General features: G+C 49.2%; 1 protein-coding gene across 9 annotated transcripts in view; it reads right to left on the reverse strand.

The window, feature by feature from the left end:
- Window positions 1-609: 609 nt before the first annotated feature.
- The window catches only part of Abca3 (ATP binding cassette subfamily A member 3), a 56,081-nt gene continuing 35,315 nt past the window's right edge, over window positions 610-21,375 (reverse strand). For all 9 annotated transcript variants that reach the window (XM_038325230.2, XM_038325232.2, XM_038325234.1 and 6 more), the window contains 15 exons: window positions 19,577-19,675; window positions 15,625-15,811; window positions 13,960-14,263; window positions 12,763-13,036; window positions 10,743-10,947; window positions 10,184-10,403; window positions 9,765-9,923; window positions 8,268-8,440; window positions 6,268-6,396; window positions 5,948-6,142; window positions 3,091-3,278; window positions 2,593-2,763; window positions 2,157-2,347; window positions 1,971-2,044; window positions 610-1,539 (listed from right to left, as the gene is read on the reverse strand). In XM_038325230.2, coding sequence (XP_038181158.1) covers window positions 1,408-1,539; window positions 1,971-2,044; window positions 2,157-2,347; window positions 2,593-2,763; window positions 3,091-3,278; window positions 5,948-6,142; window positions 6,268-6,396; window positions 8,268-8,440; window positions 9,765-9,923; window positions 10,184-10,403; window positions 10,743-10,947; window positions 12,763-13,036; window positions 13,960-14,263; window positions 15,625-15,811; window positions 19,577-19,675 — 2,701 coding nt within the window. In that variant the 3' untranslated portion in view covers window positions 610-1,407. The remainder of the gene's footprint in view (window positions 1,540-1,970; window positions 2,045-2,156; window positions 2,348-2,592; window positions 2,764-3,090; window positions 3,279-5,947; window positions 6,143-6,267; window positions 6,397-8,267; window positions 8,441-9,764; window positions 9,924-10,183; window positions 10,404-10,742; window positions 10,948-12,762; window positions 13,037-13,959; window positions 14,264-15,624; window positions 15,812-19,576; window positions 19,676-21,375) is intronic.

The raw sequence follows: 21,375 nt of genomic DNA on the forward strand, positions 1-21,375 counted from the left end.
AGCCCATGTTGTTTTCTTGGCTGTAGATGGGACCCACTTTTCATTTGCCTTTGGGCCTTGTGATAGCTGACGATGATCAATTGGCTGGGATTAAGCATGGCTGCAGTAACCAGTGTTTGGGCATGCGAGGGAGTTTCTAGATCGCGTTAACTGAGGCCAGAAAGATGCCTCACCTGCTGTTTACCTTTCTTATCTAGCCCTGTTGCCAGCCCACTCCTTGGCAGACTGAGCTACAAGAAATATGGGTGGTGGCATTTCATGGGTTGAAAAGGAAAGCAGGGACAAGCAGCAGTGTTCCTGCCTGTGGATACGGTATGGCTGATCATCACCCAAGCTCCCAGCAGCACGGCTTCCTCCCATGCACGCTGAACCAGGAGTCAAACACACCCTTCCTGACGTTGCTTTTGTCTAGTATTTTATCCCAGGGAAAGTGACTGTGTGCCGATCCCTTCACCCCACAGCAGTGGATTCTGCAAGCATCCTCTGTTAGGAAAAGCCAATTCCTGTTCTTGCTTGAAACTTGATATGAGAGCCAATTTGAATATGGGATTGCGGTGTAGTGATCCAGTCCTGTGACCCCTCCTTATATCATATTTATGACATAGAGACTGATGATGTCCCCTTAGCCTTTATTTTCTATAGAATCACAATGTGTAAGTGTATCCTCAAGAGATGACACGGCTCAGCCCTGTAGTGGTCCCTGACTGTCCTGTGGCTGGTAGCTTCTTGAAGGCACAGAGCTGGGAACAGAGGACTGTGCTTCAAGTCTGGCCACATCTCTTGTGCTACAGATGCTCTGTGGTATGACATCTGGCTCAGGATCAGCTCAGCCTGGTGCAGTATCCATACCTGAAGAATCATCGACACCCAAGGATGCCTCACAGCTGCACCGGGAGCCAAGGTCTCAGCACCTGGTCATACCCAGTATCTTCCCTTCATGAAGTGATCTGCAATGCTTCTGCTCATTCATGGCAGCCTGGAAGTCCTTGTAGCTCCTCAGACCTGCTGGCTTTCTTTTTCCTCCCTGGGGAGCTTATTGTCATCTGTAAACATGGACAGGTCCCTGGGGGCTCTCTGGACAGCACTGCAAAGATGTTCAGGACCCAGCTTCTCCGCAGCAGCACCTGGAAGGCCTATCTGCATGTGCTGTGGAAGGGGCTCTAGGTCTGGGGCTGCGGTTCCAGAGTCTGCCCTCAGGGGTGGAAATCTGCATGCTGATTCCTGCCTGCAGGTCCTGACAGACACACTTGCTCCATTTTGTGCATATCACCTTGATTGTTTTTCATGTCCATCATAGAAAAAGTGATGATTAAAATGAAAGAAAAGGGAAACTAGGAGGGGAGGGTGCACAGCTGGGCACCGACTCGTCCTTCCATGCCCGGTGCTCTGAAGGCAACAGGGAGTTCTTCATTGCCCATCCTCAGTGGTGGGAGGCTGCAGGTGGGCAAAGCTTAGAAAGACCTGCTCCAGCGAGATCTGGCTCACGGAGTAATCGTCCACGCCATACTTCTCCTTGGCTTTCTCCAGGATACCAAATACCTTTTGAAACAGAAAAGCTACATGTAAGAGAGCCCAGGACCCAGAGAGTGAGTCCTCTGCTGATGGGAGGTTGGACGGTACCTATCATCGCCCAGTGTTGTCCTAGAGCCCCCGAGAAGTCACTCGGAAGACACTGGTTGTGCGGGGGTAGTAAGATGGAAGTCAAGGCTTGGCTTTGATCTCAGAGCTTGACCTTGAACAAACTGTGTCCCACCTCTGGGGCCAGTTTCCTTTCATGCAAACATTCTCTTTTTCCACCTCAAATATTTTACATATAAAAACTCAAACCCAATAGATGTAAAGATGAGTGAGAGATGAAAACTAGACCTTGACTCTACCTGGAAAAGAGCCTGGAATCGCCACAGAACAGGGAGTCCTGGAAGGTCCTTCTTAGTCCCAGGCCCCTATGGGATTCTGGGGCCTGCACTCACCTTGGCCCAACTGAGGTCACAGCCAGGCAGATGATAATGAACCATGTCTTGGTGCTCATCTTCTAGGATGCTGCCTGTACAGAAGAGACCATGTGGGTCAGGCCAGAGAGGATGGACCGGGGTCCTTGTCAGGGGGTAACATGCCCTGACAGGCCCAGGCCCCATCCAGCACCAGTCATCACACACCTGGGAAGGTCAGGTCCACAAATGCCTTGAACTCCTCCAGTACTTCGTGTTTCCCTTCACTCCGCACCTTGGCCTGCAGGGAGTAGCCACTGCCAAACTTGCTCTTGAGGTGTTGTGGGCTGCCCAGGCACTTGAACTGGCCCTGAACCATGATGGCCAGCCGGGTACATAAGGCTTCACACTCCTCCATACTAGGGAAAGGGAGAAAGCCTGAGACACCGCTGGAGGAGGCTGATGCCCACCCTGAATGTCAAAGGCTTGTACAGACAGGAGGGTATCTGTGCCCAGATCAGGCCATTCTGATTCCCCACGCTGAATGTGCCCACATGCAGAGCCTGGGAAATGTCCTGTGCTGGCTGCTGCCGTATCTTTGTTCACCTGGTCCCACCCCAGCCACCTGTTCTGGCTCTGCCCCGACCCACAGATGCAACGCTACCTGTGGGAGGTGATGACAATGGCCTTGCCAGACTCACGGGCCCGGGCCACAGTGTCCCACAGCAGGCGCCGAGCCACAGGGTCCATGCCAGTAGATGGCTCATCCAGGAAGATGACTGCAGGCTCTCCAATAAGGGCGATGCCAGTGCTCAGTTTGCGCTTGTTGCCACCACTGGAGATGGATGGGTGACAGGTGGGTGGCAAGATGATAATGAACATGAATCGCCAAGGCCACACCCAGTGACTAAGGCATCCCAGGCGAGAGGGAGGAGGTGAGTAGTTACTAGAAAGCCCACTGCACAGGGCTGGAGGCCCTGGAGGGAGCTGTGCCCAGGGGTCAGTCAGCTTGCCCCGGCAGGAAAGGACAGGAAAGTCCTCTCATATGGCACTGTCTGACTCTGGAGCCACTGACTTGAGCTCTATGATAAGGAGATCCTAAGCTATTTTGCAAAGAGCCAGGACTGATTTCATAGGAACAGAGGCTAAATATAGGTCGCACCTGTAAGTCTTGACTAGTTTGTTGGCGTGTGGCTCCAGGAGCAGACCCCGCAGAGTGTTCTCCACACAGGCACTGATGAGGCGCTCTGGGATGCCTCGGAGCCGCGCATACATGACCAGCATCTCCTTGCCAGTCATGTGATCTAGCAGTGCATCAAACTGGGGACAGTAGCCCATTCGCTGCCGTACCTAGATGAGGGTGTGGGAGGGAATGGGTCTGAGATGCCATCTCCTCTCAGAGGACCATAGCGACCCTGGCCATGGTGCCTGCTTCTATACCTGCCCTCCGTCTACACCCCAGTGAGTCTGCCCAGGGTTGTCTAAAGAGAGTAATTAGGCCCTGACCACAGCTGAGGCTCTCTGAGCAGCACCCAAGTGGGGACACAGGAAGGACTTGGCTATCTTAGGGAGGCTCCCAAAGGAACCAGACAGGCCAGCAAGTGGTCTAGCTGGGAGCCTGATCCACGACAGACAACTACACGGGCAGTTAGCATAAAAATGGTTTCATTAGGGGCTGGAGAGATGGCTCAGAGGTTAAGAGCATTGCCTGCTCTTCCAAAGGTCCTGAGTTCAATCCCGGCAACCACATGGTGGCTCACAACCATCTGTAATGAGGTCTGGTGCCCTCTTCTGACCTGCAGACATACACACAGACAAAATATTGTATAATAAAAAAATAAAAAAATAAATTAATAAAAAAAATAATGTTTTCATTAGTTGGGCATGATGGCGCATGCCTTTAATCTCAGCACTCAGAATAAGAGGCAGGTGGACCTCTGTGAGTTGGAGGCCAGGCTGGTCTACAGAATGAGTTCCAGAACAGCCAGAGCTGTTACATAGAGAATCCCTGTCTCGAAAAACCAAAGTAAATAAATAAACAAATAATTACATATTTAAAAACTAAAAATAAACAACAAAAACAAAATAATAAGAAAAAGGATGGTTTCATTGTCATACATATAAAGCCTTTTGGGTGAAATGTGCTCACACTCTCCCTCACTCCTCAGGTAGTAACAAACACCTGGTGTTCCAGGGCTTTTCTTCTAATAAGAAGTATGCCCTGGTAATGCTCAAAGTCAGGATGCACTGGGTCTGTCCAGGCTCTGGTGTGAGTGTGAGCTGGGGGCCATTTGCCCCTCCTTCCACTGGCTGGGTCAGCTGTGCCTAGGTTCTGAAGATTCCAGACAGTTTCGTTCTTGTAGATCTAGAGTCTGCTTTTAATTGATTTGGAACAATTCTTAGCTTTTGGCTTAGCTCCCCCACACTACTTTCCTTCTGGACCTCGGGTTAAATGTGTTCAGCACCTGTCACCCTTCCCTTCATTTTAAGATCAGATGGGGATCACTGCAAGCAATATTACTTGTGCATACATTTCTAATCTTTTTAAAATATTTGTAGCAGGGCCGTGGTGGAGCACGCCTTTAATCCCAGCACTCCGGAGGCAGAAGCAAGTGAATCTCTGTGAGTTTGGGGCCAGCCTGGTCTACAGAGTGAGTTCCAGGAGAGCTAGGGCTATTATACAGAGGAGAAATCCTGTCTTGAAAGACATAATAATAATAATAATTAATAATAATAATAATAATTTTTGATATTGTCTTTCTATGTTGATCTGACTGTATTGAAACTCACTTGGTAGACCAGGCTGACTCAAACTCACAGAGATCTACATTCCTCTGCTTCCTGAGTGATGGAATTAAAAGGTGTGTACTACCATGTCCAGTCATTTCTAATCCTTAAACATGTTAAGTTTTTTTTTATAATCTTGACCAGACAACTGAAAAATCTTAAATCTGAATTTGGAGGCTAGAGAGATAGCCCAGTGGTCAAGAGCACTTGTTGCTCTTCTAGAGGACCAGGTTTGGTTCCCAGTATGCACATGGTGATTTGTAATTATCTGTAACTTCAGTTCCAGAGTGTCCAACATCCTCTTCTGACCTCCATGGGTCAGGAATGATACATACATACAGGCAAAACACTCATACACATAAATCTAGAAAAAGAAGAAATCTGAGTTTGTTTATTCCTTGAGTGCCTGCAAATTCCTGTCACACCTGGTTGCTTGCTCTGCTCACACACCTGCACACACACAGTATCCACACCTCATTGCTCTGCTCACACACCTGCACACACACAGTATCCACACCTCATTGCTCTGCTCACACACCTGCACACACACAGTATTCATATCTCATTGCTCTGCTCACACACCTGCACACACACAGTATCCACACCTCATTGCTCTGCTCACACACCTGCACACACACAGTATCCACACCTCATTGCTCTGCTCACACACCTGCACACACACAGTATTCATATCTCATTGCTCTGATCACACACCTGGACACTGTATTCCTATCTCAGAAGCCTAGGGTGGCCCGTCCTCCAGCCCAGCACTCCCTGCTACCCGCTTAGGAGGAGAGTCAACTTCCAGGTTTATAGTCATCCCTCTTCCCCTTTCCAGCTCTGCTTGGCACACAGGGGCCTTCTATACTGTCCCTAAGCATTAGGGGACATGTGGGCTGTACCTGGTCCATTCCCACTGTGGTTTCAGTCCAATGTGTGGAAACCTGAATGGGCCCTGGGCCTTCTCAATTACTCCTTTTCTCTCTCTAGGCCTTCAAACCATATTTGTAATTTCTAGACACAGAACACTGTTGGGTGGACACAAACAGCTAAGTTATGTTTCCTTGACCAGCATTTCTTTCCTTTCTACCACCTGTTTAAGCCTGATTCTGTCACGGCCTTGCCCTGATATCAAACATTGCTATGCCCACGGTGAGCCAGAGACAAGTCTACCTGGCCTCTCAGGTGGCCCTTGACTGCTCAGACCAGTAGTGCCTTCCTGCTGCACCTACCTTGCCGATATCAGAACTGATGCTGTAGCCTCCAACAAAAGCATCCCCTGAGGTGATGGTCTCTTCTCCAGTCAGCATTTTGAATGTTGTGGTTTTTCCAGCTCCATTGAAACCCAACAGGCCAAAGCATTCCCCTTTCTGGACGGCAAGGGAGATCCTGTCCACAGCAAGGAGTGGTGCTTGCTGGTCATACACCTTTAAGATGTCGACGAGAAAGCCCAGGTGAGGAGGCTGAAGATAATGTAGGACCTCTGGCCTCTAGGCCCCACTAGCTTCTGGGGCACTAGGGCCAGTGGGGTGGAGGGCAGAGCTTTTGTTACCTTGGAGAGTTCATTGATGATGAGCGGTGTGTCAAGCATGGAGTCCAAGCTGGGGACCAGGACTCGGCTCCTCTCATCAGCTACATCTTGGTCCTCAGGAAGCACTGACGTCCGGTTCTGCAATTCTGCCTGATTATTTAAGATGAAGAAGACTACACATATGAATTCCAGCCCCATGGAAGGACGGGCGCCAGTGTCGACACAGGAAATGATGGGACTTCTCAACCCTACCCCTCACGTATACACTCTCTCATAAGAGGCAGGTGGTCTTAGCGGCTGAACTCAGTATCTGGGAATCAGGTCTAACACAAGAACCGTGTAGAACTTAAGAAGAAAACCATAATCAGGGATGTGAAGGAAGAGGGTTTTGTTTTGTTTTTGTTTTTCATTTATTTTTATTATGTGTATGGTTGGTGTGTGTGTGTGTGTGTGTGTGTGTGTGTGTGTGTATGTGCATTCATCACATACATTCCTAGTGTCTGTGGAGATCAGAAGAGGGCACAAAATCCTGTTTTTAAAACAATTTTTATTTATTTTTTTAAACAATTTTTATATTTTATATGTATGGGTTTTGTTTAGCTTGCATGTATAGCCATTTACTACATGGGTGCAGTGCCTGCGAAGGCCAGAAGAGGGCGATGGATCCCTTGGAAAGGAGGTTGCATTCAGTTGGGAGCCACCATAGAGGTGCTGGTAGTTGAAGCTGGGTCCTTTGGAAGAGCAGCAAGTATTCATTACCACTGAGTCATCTTCCAACCCTCTTTTCTTTTTTAAAATTAAAATTCTAATTGTGTGTGTGTGTGTGCATGTACACATACATGTGAAAAGCCCACAGAGGTCTGAGGTATCAGATATCCCTGGAGCTAGAGTTATGGGTAGTTGGTTGTCAGACATCTAACAGAAACTGAACTTTGTTGAAAGAGAAGTATGCGTTCTTAACTGCCGTTTTTCCAGCCCAAAGGACTTGGTTCTCTCTTCCAGCATGAGTTCCAGGGATCAAATTCAGGTTGACAGGCTTATCCAGCAAGCACTTTTACCCTCTGAAAATCTTGCGAGCTCATTATTTCATTCTCTTTAAAGAGATGTGTGCTGCTGTGTTGCTCAGGGTAGCCTCAACTACTGAGCGCATGACATCTGCCTGCTGTCTTCCTGAGTAGTTGAGAGCACAGGTCTGCACCACTGCCCGTGTCAGGGAAGACTATCAGATGCACGGGGACTCAGTCAGGAGCTGAGTGTTTCTGAGAAGTCAGTCCAACTCGGACTGGTCTGGACACCCAATGTGATCCTGACAGCCTTTGTTCTTGTTTGTGAGGGAGGAAAGAAACCACAGAGTATATCAGAGAGACCGAATGTGTGGGGTCAATAAGATGGCATCTGCTGTCAAGACTGACAACCAAGTTCTATCCTGGGAGTCACATAGCAGAAGGACAGAATCAATTCCCACAAGTTGTTTTCTGACCTCCACATTGATTACTTAATTAAAAATGAATATATGGCCAGACGGTGGTGGCAAAAGCCTTTAATCCCAGCACTCGGGAGGCAGAGGCAGTTGGATCTCTGAGTTCAAAACCAGCTTAGTCTACAGAGTGAGTTCCGGGACAGCCAGGCTACACAGAGAAACCCTAATTTGGAAAATCTCTCTCTCTCTCTCTCTCTGTGTGTGTATGTGTGTGTGGTATGTGTTAACAACTGTCCAGTTGGGCACCTCAGGTGGCTCAGGTACTGTCTTTGCCAGGCTCCACAGCAACAGGATCCCAGGCTTTATGGCAGACCTTGAAAATAATGGGTGCTGAGCCCCCTCCCATGCTATGACAGTGTACTCGGATCTGACCACGCTAGGGGCCATCACTATGTGCTGGCTGGGAGGCAGTGTGACAAATGGGAGGGATACCCAAGGTGCATAAGCTTCAAGGCTGTGCTCATAGGGAGGTAGTCCTTCACTGTTTCAGGCTCCTGGCAGATGTGGGGAGCATCTACCAGCATGCCTAGGAGCCACTCACCAGAGTCCATCTCCTCTGGAAGGCACAGATGAAGGTCCTCAGTCTCCACAGCAGGTTGGTCTCAATGAGGAAGAGCAGGGTGAGGTAGATGCACCCTGAGGCAGCCATGGAGGTCACAAACTTGCCAACTCCTGGGGTGCTCCAGGCATAGAAGTTCTCCTGGTACTGGATGTCTGTGCAGGGCAAGGAGCAAGGCTGGGCCATCTGCTGTATACTCTATCCCTTCCCAGACCCCAGCACTGCCCTTAGCTCCCTAGGCCACACAATGCCCAGACCCTCCACCAATGCTCCAATTCTTGAGGGCATGCCTTGTGTCTGTCAGTGTCAAACAAGAGTCTAGGTACTTTCCAGCTCTGGAAGAATCCTGCCATGTGAAGTGTCCCTTGTACACTTGTGACCAGGGACCAACCACGAATTACAGCCTTGTCTGCTGCTCACACTACTTTGAGTTGAGACTGGGCAGAGATGTGAGGACGTCCTAATCACACCCCTCTCTAGGCATTCAAGTTTAGAGAAGGGGCTGGCAGGCCCTGTCTTAGGGGAGAGACTGCACTTTTGCCTGAGGGTGTGCACCATTCCAAGTGTAAAAAGCCCCCATCCCCAAACACATCAAACTCTCGATCTGTGAATGTGACTTTGTTAAGAAATGAGACTGTGCATAGACAGAGGCAGGATGGATCCTCCCCTGAGCCTCTGGAGGGGCACGGCATTGCCCCCACTTTAACTACGGATATCACATGTCTGTTGATTATCTCACGGGTTGTGGTATTCTGCTCTAGAAGCTGCAGGGCACCAGGACATATGGGAAAATCAGATGTCCAGATGCAGGCCCAGAACATGAAGGCAGAAGTAAGGGGCAGGTGATGATTCAGAGTACGAGCCCTGTTATGCAGCTGGCACGCAATCCCTAGTGTGAGGTATTAAAAAGGGGAAACCTGGGGCTGGAGAGATGGCACGGCAGTTAAGAGTGCCGGCTTCTCTTCCTGAGGAGGATTCAATTCCAGGTTCAATTCCTGGTACTGACAGAGTGGCTCACAACCAACTTTTCTGGCCTCTGGGTACCAAGCATGAAAGTGGTACACAGGCAACACCTACAGACAACACACCCATACATATAATTTTCCTTAAAGGTAGAAATTTAATCCAGCCGTGGCGTTCGAAGGTAAGGCCTCTGAAAGGTGAGTAGCATTAAATACGTTCTGCAGGGCAAAGCCTCATAACTGGACCCTGACGGCCTTCTAAGAGGCCAGAGGACACGTAAGAGTCAGCTCATCTTGGGCCACATGAAGCCTTGTGCATCTTTGGGATTCTGTGAGCAAGATGACCACTCCCAGAAGTGGGCCTTTGTCCTTGCAGGACAGTGAGAACCTCTTCAATCTATAACTTGCTCAGCCTCTGATACTGTTATAGGGAGCAGAAAAAGGGCTAGGTTAAGCCCCTTCGCTGGGCAAGGCCTGGAGAAGCTCTGGCAGCCAAGGGTGAGACCTGGACACTCACTGTACTTCTTGCAGTAGCGGGCAGCGAACCGTGAGGATGTGCAGTACCGCTGAGTCTCATAGTTCTCATAGAAGCTGCTGACTGCCATGCCTAGGCAGTGGTTCGGCAGCACCAAGAACACATGATCCAAGGTTCTGGAAAGTTCTTCTAATTTCACAGCTGTGAAGAGGTACAGACAAGTTAGTGGCAGACACGATACATCCGCCTGAGGACAGATCTGGGGAAGGGAGGTTAGGTCTCAGGTATCCCTGTATCAGGCATTGGCAGATAGGATTTAGCCCAGAAAGTGGTTCCTCCTTGTGTGGCCCCTGGGAGAATGTTCCAGACACCCTCCCACTACCGTGACTGGCAAACGGGGTCTCTTGTACAAAGCGGTTAAGTGGGCGGCCAGTGGCCTAGGGTGGTGCCCAGTCTCCCACCTGGGATGCGCATGACAGTGACTATGATGAAGGGGGCAATGCCGGACAGGATGTTGAATATGGTCAGCCTGGTATAAGCCGTGGACGCAGCCGAGAAGAAGAAGCTCATGAGGTACATGAGGGGGATGATGGCCCAGCCGTACAGCATGAGCAGCAGCAGCAAGTCCGCCAGGTGGCCGTCCCTCGTGAAGGCTTGCACATCGAAGGCTCGGAACACCACCTGCGGCAGCACAGATGAGGGCGGTCAGTGCACAGGCTAGTGGGAACCAGGGCCAGGGAAAGGGAATGCTGGGAGCTCTCGGCACTCTGTCAGACCTAATGGTTTCATCCTGGGACCTCTCTAAGAAGCAGTTTCCTGGTTACTGGAGCTAGAACCAGGACAGCTAGCCCAGTCCCTGCCTATCAAAGGGCACGGAAGTAAACACTTGGTGTTTCCAACTGTCCTCTTGATCAGAATTCAGCTGCTACATGGGCTTCCCTGATGGTCCTGGTTTTGCAAGGGGACCCCAAGTGTGTTCCCTGGGTGTGCAGGGCAGGGACCGGCACACCCAGCACTCACCAGAAGTAGTAGACTGGGAATGAGGAAGGAGATGAGGTCCCACAGCAGAGCGGAAAGCCAGAAAGTAGCCACCCGGACACCGCTCACAAACTGAATGTGCTTGGCCTGGACAGCCCTCTCACTGACTGCCAGGACAGAAAACGTGCTGGCCAGAAATGCCATGGCGATGAGCAAATTGAGGGCGATGTCAAATCCCTTCCGGCCCCTGGGGAGGGCAGAGCACAGTGCGTCTGGGTAGTGGGAAAGATTGAGCCCTTGGTCATTACCATCCAAATCCATGGACAGTTGCCAAACCATTCAAGGGGGATAAGGAAGAACCCCACTCCCTGAGGATGGCTCCTACTGGTGTCCCGAATGAACAAGGACAGAGTTCTCCCCTAGGCTTCTCTATGAGTTTCTAAACCACTATCTCTGTGCATTCAGGGACACTTCTGTTTGTCACTGTGACAGCTGGGAGCTCCTGCCCTGCTCTCTGATCGTCTCTAGCTAGACCTCACTGCTAAGTTCCTGCGTCCCTATGGTAAACAAATCCCCCTTCCTATTACATCCTGTGTTCTACAGCGAGTCAACAGCAACACCTTCTAGAAATGGGCTCTGAAAGCTTTACTTCAGGGTTTAAAAATCTTCAGATCATCTCAATAAATGGTATTGGGATAAAGAGTAGGATTAAGCTGGGTGTGGTGGCTCACACTTTTAATCCCAGCACTGTGGAGGCAGAGCAGTGGATCTCTGTGAGTTTAAGGCCAGCCTGGTTTACATAATGAGCTTCAAGACAGCAGAACTACATAGTGACACCGTCTCAAAAAAAAAACTAAACAACAACAACAACAACAAAACCCATGATGGCACAAGCCTTTAATCCCAGCATTTGGGAGGCAGAGGCAGGTGGGTCTCTATGAGTTCAAGGCCGGCCTGGTCTAAAGAGTGAGTTCCAAGACAGTCAGGGACACTACACAGCGAAACACAGTCTTTGAAAAACAAAACAACGCCCCCCAACCCAAAAGTTTTTGGCAAGGAAAAACAAGGGAAGGCAGGGGAAGGAGGAGCTGATAGGCCATGTGCTATATACAATTCTATTTCTAAGAAATAACCACAACAGGAAGCCCTACAGAAACAGGAGGTGAGCAGTTCTGAGGACTGAAAGTTGGGAGGATGTGCTGTGGGATGATACTCTTGTATTCTGTAAAGATTTGTCCCTTGTATTGGTTTAATAAAACGCTCATTGGCTAGTAGCCAGGCAGGAAGTATAAGTGGGGTGACCAGACTAGGAGAATCCTGGGAAGAGGAAAGTCAGAGACGCAGTCACAAGCCAGATGTAGAGGAAGCAAGATGAGAATGTCTCACTGAGAAAAGACACTAAACCAATTGGCTAAACACAGGTAAGAATTATGGATTATTTAAATTGTAAGATCTGGTTAATAACAAGCCTGAGCAACAGGTCAAATGGTCTACAATTAATACTAGCCTCTGTGTGTTTCTTTGGGACTGAATGGCTACAGGACTGGGCAGGACAGAAACTTCCGTCTAAAAGGATGAGTGACTGTTGGAGAGTTCAGAACTGTTTTGGGGACAATTTAACAAAATGACACTGAGGTGAAGGGGCCACCTCTAGCTACACAAACAAGTGGCTGACTGCATATTGTATGCTGTGGGTGACATGTTCACGAACAACTGGTATCTTCTAAGATTCTGTGCCCCTTAGCCTGCTCTTTGGGCCTTCCAGTCTGTAGTCTAATGGATGCAATTGCCTTTCTAGAGCTCTAAGCATAGCCCCTGCTCTACTACCAAGAACCCTGCCAGGAAGAGAAGGCAAAGATGCCCACTGGATCCTCTGACCACAGACCCTGTGGGATGGGTGTTTGGAATCTGGTTTGTTGAGCAGCTGAAGTGACCTTGGCCAAGCAGCAGCAGCACCTAAGGTAAATACATCATCATTCTGCAATATACCAAGCCTTATTTCTGACACTGTCCCAATGACCCACAAAGGACACCTGAGTGGGTGTGAAAGCTGTACACGTACTCGTTGAACTGGTCCTTGGCAACTTGCAGGGTGCTCCGAGGCTGGGGATAGTTGGAGATCTCAATGGAGGCCCGAGGGCCACACAGCAGCTTGAACAGAAGATTGTCCACGATGGCCAGGGCCGTGGCTGGGGAGTGGTATGCCTGGTTGTTGAACAAGGTGGTGACCACTGTCTGCTCTCCTACATCTTGGAAGGATGTTGCTACCAGGCACCGCTCATTAAAGCCACCCCCTTCCACTGAGGCCCTGAAAACCAGGAACTCCTCCAGGTCACCTGTAGAATAACGCGGTGTCAGATACCAGGTGGGACAAACAGGAGCACCACCATCATCCCAATGACTCTCGGGGACTCAGTACAGGCACAGGGGAGATAGGACACTGGGCTCTCCTGGGACCTCCACTGGGCCAGCGGTGCCCACCACATGGTGCTGACAGCTTCTCAACTGCTGATATGATCGCCCATTTACCAAGAAGAAACTGTAATTTTGCCATCAGTCAGTCCACAGAACCTCAGGGTTGCTGGTCACAATGTGGGAGGGAGCAATAGAAGGAAAAAAACCTGCCAGGACACTCCATTTAACCAGAACATGGCAGTTCTAAGCCTGGGGCAATCCTGATCTATAGCTACCAGAGATTCAAGGCAGTTTTAAATTCCAAGGTGCTGGATGAAAGCACCACATCTCATGACGGCGCACTATCAGCAGCCTAGACTATACACAAAGAGGAGTTATGCAGAGATCACTGGACTTCTGCATTTTGTTTGGCTTCATTTATATCTGGGTGAGGGCGTTAGATCCCCTAGAGCTGGAGTTAGACAGGTGTGAGCTGCCATGTGGGTGTTGGGAATTGAACCTATGTCCTTTGGAAGAGCAGCCAGTACTCTTAACTGCTGAGCCATTTCACCAGCCCCTACATTTTATTTATAAAAGGTTCCGAAGACTGGGTGTGTCTAAGTCCTAACTGTGCCTGTGCCTCTGGTACCCCAGGGATATTTCCCCTGATTTAGGAGCATGAGCTCTAGCCTATGGAACATCTGGTGATGCTCAAAGGCAAGTCTGACTGCCGTGATAGAGGTGGCCACCCCAGGGAAGCTGCTAACTGTGATATGAAGGCAAAGGACAGTGAAGGACGACCCACCCTAGAGACAGCACTGATGCTGTCAGCACCACTGGACCCCATGCCCCGGCTACTCCTTACCCAGCACTTCACGGTGCTCCTGGCCCTCAGCCTGCAGCATGTCTTTGAGACGCTCAGACAACTGCTGCTGCAGCTGAGAGCTGCTGGAGACGGAGAAGGGCACAACTGTTCTGCCATACTCGTCCAGGCCCAGCTTCAGGAGAGGGTCATCGAGGATCTCTGAGGTGTAGTTGATAGCCAGGAGGGCCAGGGTGATGCAGGTCAGGGGGACCAGGACCTGAGCCGCTACCATCTTCCATTCCCGCCAGCTATATGCAGCCTTCTTCAGGAACATGGCCCAGAACTGCTGGCAGTGGAGGGCAAGCTGTGGCAGAAGGGAAGTAGATGACATGGGGGCTGGCCGCAGGCCAAGTGCTGACCCAAGTAACACCACTCTGTGGAACTCTGGGTGACACTGTCCCAGGCTGCTACACCAGGAACAATTTGTGGTGATGTGGGGCCATGGGTGGAGCTCAAAAACTGGGAGGGCACAGGGGGTTGTGAGGTCTCACTGTAGCCACAGAAGCTTGGCAGATTCTTTTCTCAGAGTACTGAGGGTCTGGCTGGGGCTCCCTGCCTTTCATCACAGAGAAGACTTTGGTCTAGTTTATACACAGCAGACACTGCCTCCCTGGACTCCCCTGCGCTACATCTTTCCTTCTTGACCTCTGAAGGATCAAACTCCCAGGACCAGACTTTGCACATGCTGGGCTATTTGAATTTGGGTTAGACTATTCTGGATTTTGTTGTTGTTGTTGTTTTGAGACAGGGTTTCTCTGTGTAACAGTCCTAGTTGCTAGTTGTCCTGAAATTAGCTCTTGTAGACTAAGCTGGCCTTGAACTCACAGAGATCCGCCTGCCTCTGCCTCCCGAGTGCTGGGATTAAAGGTGAGTGCCACCACCACCAGGCTTGGATTATACTATTCTGACTCTAAAATGGGTGCAGAGTCCTCCCTGCTGCTCTCTGACCTCATTAGATGGCTATCAAGGCAGGTAGCATGGATCCTGGCATAACGCAGGCTTCCCCAACAGGGCAATTTCAATGTTAAAAGCAAACACACAGTTTTCTGTGAGTGCCCAAGCTAGAACATCAAGACATTTCAGCCGGGAATGGCATAGTACATCAGTAATCTCAGCCCTTACAAGCAGAGCCAGGAAGATCCCAGCTTGAGGCCAAGCTGTTGGACAACAGAGTGAGCTCTTTTCTCACAAAATACCAAATAAAAAAGCCATTTGAATGTTTTCTCTCCCCGTCGACCTACTAATCTGCCCTCAATTTTCTACTGGAACTCCTGCTGTGTGGATGGCCCCCTGCCATGTGGAGCACCCCTGCCATGTGGTGTGGACGGCCCCCTGCCATGTGGAGCACCCCTGCTGTGTGGAGAACCCCTGCCATGTGGAGCACCTCTGCCGTGTGGTATGGACGGCCCCCTGCCATGTGGAGCACCCCTGCCATGTGGTGTGGCCAGCCCCCTGCTGTGTGGAGAACCCCTGCCATGTGGTGTGGCCGGCCCCCTGCTGTATGGAGAACCCCTGCCGTGTGGAGCACCCCTGCTGTGTGGAGAACCCCTGCCATGTGGAGCACCTCTGCCCTATGGACTGCCCCTGCCTCCCCTAAGATGAGGAGTTCAGAGAATGATAACCTTCCCGAGCTGGTCTTGTGTGGTCCCAGCTCCAGGTGCTCACCCCTGTGTTGAGCTTGAGCATGGCTTCTTCTTCCTCTATGAGGGCTCCAATGCCGTTTGTTGGGTCCATCACTCCACACAGGTTACTATCCAGAGCCCAGTCACTTGCCCGCCTCTCATGCTGGTACTGCAGCGCAGGAAGCTGGATGGCTTGAATGTCCATGCTGGTGTCTACCAGCTTACCAACCCTGCACCAGATACAGTCACCAGTCATAACTTAGTTTCATAACTCAGCTCATTGGTAGGGGATAAAGCTATTGTTCCACCCAACAACAACACAGGAAGAGGACTTTTTATAGAAGCTCCGAAGCAGAGCAGTGCCATCAGCTTGTGTGCTCACTTGCTCACTAGCTCACCTACCCACCAACAGGTATCTCCAGAATATCATCCTGTGTAGCCAGATGTAATGCCCATAGGAAAGAGACAACCAGCTGGGGTCCCAAAGGGAACTGCCCAGCATTTGTAACCAGGGTGTTCAAGGGGGAGAGAAGAGATGCACAGCACCATGGCTTCACCATGTGTGAAGGTAGCTCATCATGTAACCTGTGCTGGGTCCCAAGAAGACAAAGTTCAGGGGCACTACCGGCCAAAGCTAAGCTGGGAGGCAGACAACTGTGCTTCAGAGGGGCATGGCAGGGATAGACACTGTAGAGCAAGGCAGGTGTTGGGGTTGTAAGTCCTGCAGCAGGTACTTGGGGCTGCACTGCAGCCTGCTCCAGGCTGTCACATGGTTGGAGTTAAGGCGTTCACAGGCACATTCTTTTTGGGCTCTGGTTAGGGATATGAGCTGTAGACAGTCTCCCCCGCACACTGGAAAGTTCTTGGAGGCAGGGCCCTCTCTGGTTCTTTTTCTCTTCTGGCATTTGTGTGGTAGTGCCCATGCTTTCCCCTGATATGGGATTCTCCTTTGTATGCTATGAATATGTTTTATTACCATTGGTTATTAAAGAAACTGTTTTGACCATTGGCTTAGTAGAGTAAAGCCAGGCGGGAAATCCGAACAGAGATATAGCGAGAAAGTAGGTGGAAGGAAGCCATATAGCTGCCAAAGGAGAAAGATGCCAGCCAGAGCCTTACCCGGTAAACCACAGCCTCGTGGCGATACACAGATTAATAGAAATGGATTAATTCAAGATGTAAGAGCTAACTAAAAATATGCCTAAGTCATTGGCCAAACAGTGTTGTAATTAATATAGTTTCTGTGTGGTTATTTGGATTGAGCAGCTGGGAAATGAATGAGCAGTCCCTGCCTACAGCCCCTAGCTCGTCACTGCGCAGAAAAATGACAGGACAAGCTAATGAATAAAAAATGAGCGAATGTGAACAGACGAACAAAAAGACCAGGAAGCCAATGACATTCTTTTCTATTTTAGTGCTTCTGACAAAAACCTCTAAGTGACCGATGTGTGTCCCTAATGGAGCCACAATATGGCCAAATAATCCATTCCAGGCATTTATCTAAGAGGACAGAAACTTGTATACAAAATGTCCACAGAAACACGACCTGTAAAAGGAAAAAGAGAAAGAGCACACATGTCCTTCAACTAAAATGAATAAACAAAATGAAGCCTCTCCAAAGGACGCTGCTCAGCCATGACAAGGAGCAATGCTCTTCAGACACGCGCTACAGCCTGGATGGACCTCAACGGCATTTTGCTAAGATGAAGATGAGACAAAATACTATACGCTGTATGATCAAATTTACATCAAACGTTCATGACAGGCAAAGCTTTAATGACAAAAAGCAGGTCTATGGCTGCAATTGATGGCAAGAAGGACAGGGAGTCCTTATGTGATGTGGGAGGGTCTTCTGTTTTAATAAAGAAACTGCCTTGGCCAGCCCTTAGGTGGGTGGAGTAGACAGAACAGGAAGAAGGAAGTGAGGTAGATGGCTCAGTCAGATGCCACGCCTCTCCTAAGTGAGATAAATTGCCATGCCTCGCCTCTCTGAGGCAGACTGTCGTGCCTCTCCTCAGTGAGAGAGATGCGATGAAGCCAGCCACCAGGTCAGTCATGCTGAATCTTTCCCGGTAAGACACCACTTGTGGTGTTACACAGATTATTCGATATGGGTTAGTCAAAATGTGAGTAAGAGGCTGAAACTAATTGGCCAGGCAGTGTTTAAATGATACAGTTTGTGTGTTGTTATTTCTGGGGCTAAGCTAGCCGGTGACCGAAAGCCGGGCGGCAGGAAGCCGGCCCACAGCTCTCCACTACACTAATGTGTGGGTTTTGAGGAGTGGGGCAGAGAATGTCTAAAACACCTTAAATTTAGTACAGTAAAGACTGAGAAGCACATCAAAACCATATCAAAAAGGTGACTTTTAAATGTTATATAAATCATTTTAGTAAAGCTGCTATTTAAAAACAGAGTGCTGGGGATGTAGCTGAGTGCACAGCAGAAGCCTAGCATGTGCCAGTCCCTAGTAGGATTCTCAGCCCTGCAAAAACCCAGCTTAACCCAACCCCACAGCAGTCCTTGATCAGGAACAACTGAGCCACTGAGCGGCCAAGGGGCTTTCTGGTCTGCCCCAAGCAAGCTCGTTTCTGCCTGGCTTTGTTCTCTGAAGCTTTCTTCAAGCCTTGCTCTGCTGGCCCCTGCCCAGGCCCTCCTTCACTGATTTTTCCAAGTCCATTTATCTTTTTTTTTTTTTTAATTTTGATACAAGATATAACTATGTAGCCCTGGCTGTCCTGGAACTCACTCTGTAGACCAGGCTGGCCTTGAATTCACAGACATCCACTTGCCTCTGTTTCCTGAGTGCTAGGAATAAAGGTGTACACCACCGTGTCTGGCCTTTTAAAAAATGTATGTGTGTGTGTGTTACATGCATGTATGTGTGGAAGTCTGAGGACTTCCCTGGGGAGTTGTCTCTCCTCTTCCATCGTTAGATGGGTCTCAGGGACCAAACTCAGGCTGACAGGCTTGTGCTGAGTCATCCTTGGCCCCAGACGCATTTATTTTTCAGAGTCAAATCACAGATTCAAGATAGAGACACCAAGCTGGGTGGTGGTGAATTAAGAATAGGCTACCCACCATCTGAGTGTCTGCAGTGCTGCCCATCCTTATTGCTAACAGGGTCCTGGGCAGGCTGGCAGAGACCCAAGGCATTTTTCTCCTGAGATGAGTTACTCAGATAAACCACTGACCTAGAGCTGAGGAAAAATGACAAGGTCAGAGGCTGGATGGGGTGACCAAGTGCACCGGGGACTAGACAGGCACTAAATCCCAGGAAACACGGAGATGCAGAGGCTTACAATTTCTGAGAGTACCTGGAATTGAGCCCTCAGGGACAGTTGACAGCAGATTGGCATGTGGCTCTTTTATTCAACTAAGACACACCAAAAGCTGCTCTGATTTTCCCTTCTTCTCTCCCCTCTGTTCTGTTTCAAGGTGCACAAACTCTTCCTGTGTCTGGCTGTACCCACTGGTCTCCCTGCAGTAACGCTGGCCTTTCCTGTTGGTCTCCACAGTCGCTGTGGAAGATGCCTTTAAGCACATAGCACAAGACCTTATAACTTATGCTGCCTCCTCTGACCATGGTTTCCTCAAGAAGAAAAGATTATTTCATAAAAAAATTTTTTTTACTTCCAGCTATTAGCACTATACCAGCCAGATAAGTATTCAAGACACTTCCAAGAAATATGGCAATGGTCTGGCACTCTAAGGATCGAGAGCTAACCTACACCCTTTAGTATAGAAGCACAGATCCTGTGGGGTGACCCATGCCATGCTGACCTGTGTGCAGGGGGGGGGGCAGGCACACTCCTCACACTGTGGCCACGGCTACATGAGTACACAGGTCTCTGTGAGACTCACAGCTAAACTCTGCCTTGGAGCACCTGCCCTGCCCTGCTCACACTCCACCTCCGGCAGTGCCCTAGGGCAGAACCCTTAAAGAAAATCATCCCCAGTGAGGGTCTGGGACAGATGGAAGCCCACACTTACTGACCGAAGGAAGACTTCCTCCATGGTGGTGACAGAGGCTCCGAAGCTGGCAATGCCCAGTTCCTTCTGCTTCTTCTCCAGTTTAGCAAACAGACTTTCAAACCTGAAAAAGTGATAAGGCTTTTGCAGACACTTTCTAAGTAATCGCCTCTGTATATAATGCAGAAAAGACAGGGTAGAACTGTATCTTGCAATGCCATTTTTCCTTTTTTAAAGATGAATTAAACATATATTTGGCGGTCGAACCTGCAGCCTCCCGGTGTTGTGCAAGTGTGCTATTGCCGAAAAACAGCCACACTGACAGAGTTCTTACTTTTCTTAGAGAAGTTTAGGTTCATGGAAAAATTAGAGGAGATAGAGATTTATTATGTCATCGTACACATCGTCCCTTCTGAGCATGTGGACTTGGGCCCTGAGACCACAAAGGAACCACAAAACAACCTGAAAAACAGACAGACCGACAGAACCCTTCTGATGATTATTACTTGACTGGAGGGCAGAGGAATGCTTTGAAAATAACACTGGAAGAATCCCAGCAGAACAGATGTGATGCACAAAACATACAATTTCTATAAAAAACCCCACAAAATCAAACATAAACCATGTATATGAAAGTGGCAACAAAACGGTTGATGTGATGGCCCTGGGGCCCAAACCCAGATAGATATGAAGAGCTAAGAGTGATCCAAAACAGAGCGAAAGATATTACCCAGAGGTAACACCCTACCATTCTGACCCAGGCTGGCAGAATGCAGAGAGGTGATGATTAAGTATTTGTGAGCTTCCCAACCCATTCAATAAATACTGAAAAACAAACAAAAAACCTTATTCAAGCAACCACGAAAAGGTACGTGCTTTCATCTGAGTGTGGTGGCACACACCTCTGATCCCAGTGCTGGGAGGCAGAGGCAGGTGGATCTCTGTGAGTTCAAGGCCAGCCTGGTCTACAAGAGCTAGTTCCAGGACAGGCACTAAAACTACAGAGAAACCTTGTCTCGGAAAAAAAAAATTATTAAAACAGTTTTGAAAATGTGAAATGAATGCAGAATAGTGGAGTTTTTAAACTATGGTACACTTGAGTTATAGATCATCATGTTACTATAAAACTGCATACTAGACTGGAGAGATGGCTCAGAGGAGCAATTACTGCTCTTGCAGAGGGTTTCAGTTCAGTTCCCAGCACCCTCTTTTGACCTTTGTAGGCACTGAAGACATATAATGCTTAGACATACAAACAGGCAAATCATCCACACACAATATAAAAATCAAAATTAAACCCACATTACATGGGCTGTGGAGTATAACTTAGTGGTAGGGCAGTTGTTTAGCATGCATGAGGCCCTGGGTTTGAGCCTGTTACAAAAAATGAACATTAGAAAACCTTATATATGCATTCCTGCTGTGCTGGCTAGTCTCATGCCAACTTCACACAAGCTGTAGACATCTGAGAGGAGGAGGGGACCTCAACTGAGAGAATGCCTCCACAAAGTCAGGCTACAGTCTTAAGTCATGTCCTTAATTAGTTATTGATGTGACAGGGCCCACACTGTGGGTGGGGCTGCCCCAGTTGGTGGTCCTGGGTTCTATAAGAAAGCAGGCTGAGCAAGCCATGATGAACAAACGAGTAAGCAGCACCCCTCTATGGCCTCTGCATCAGCTCCTGCCTCCAGGATCCTACTCTGTTTGTGTTCCTGTCCTGATTTCCTTCAGTGATGAGCAGCCATGTGGAAGTGTAAGCCAAATAAACTCTTTCCTCCCCAACCTGCTTTTGGCCCTGGTATTTCACCACAGCAAGAGTAACCC

Source organism: Arvicola amphibius, chromosome 4 (assembly GCF_903992535.2).
Source record: "Arvicola amphibius chromosome 4, mArvAmp1.2, whole genome shotgun sequence".
NCBI classification, from domain to species: Eukaryota; Metazoa; Chordata; class Mammalia; order Rodentia; family Cricetidae; genus Arvicola; species Arvicola amphibius.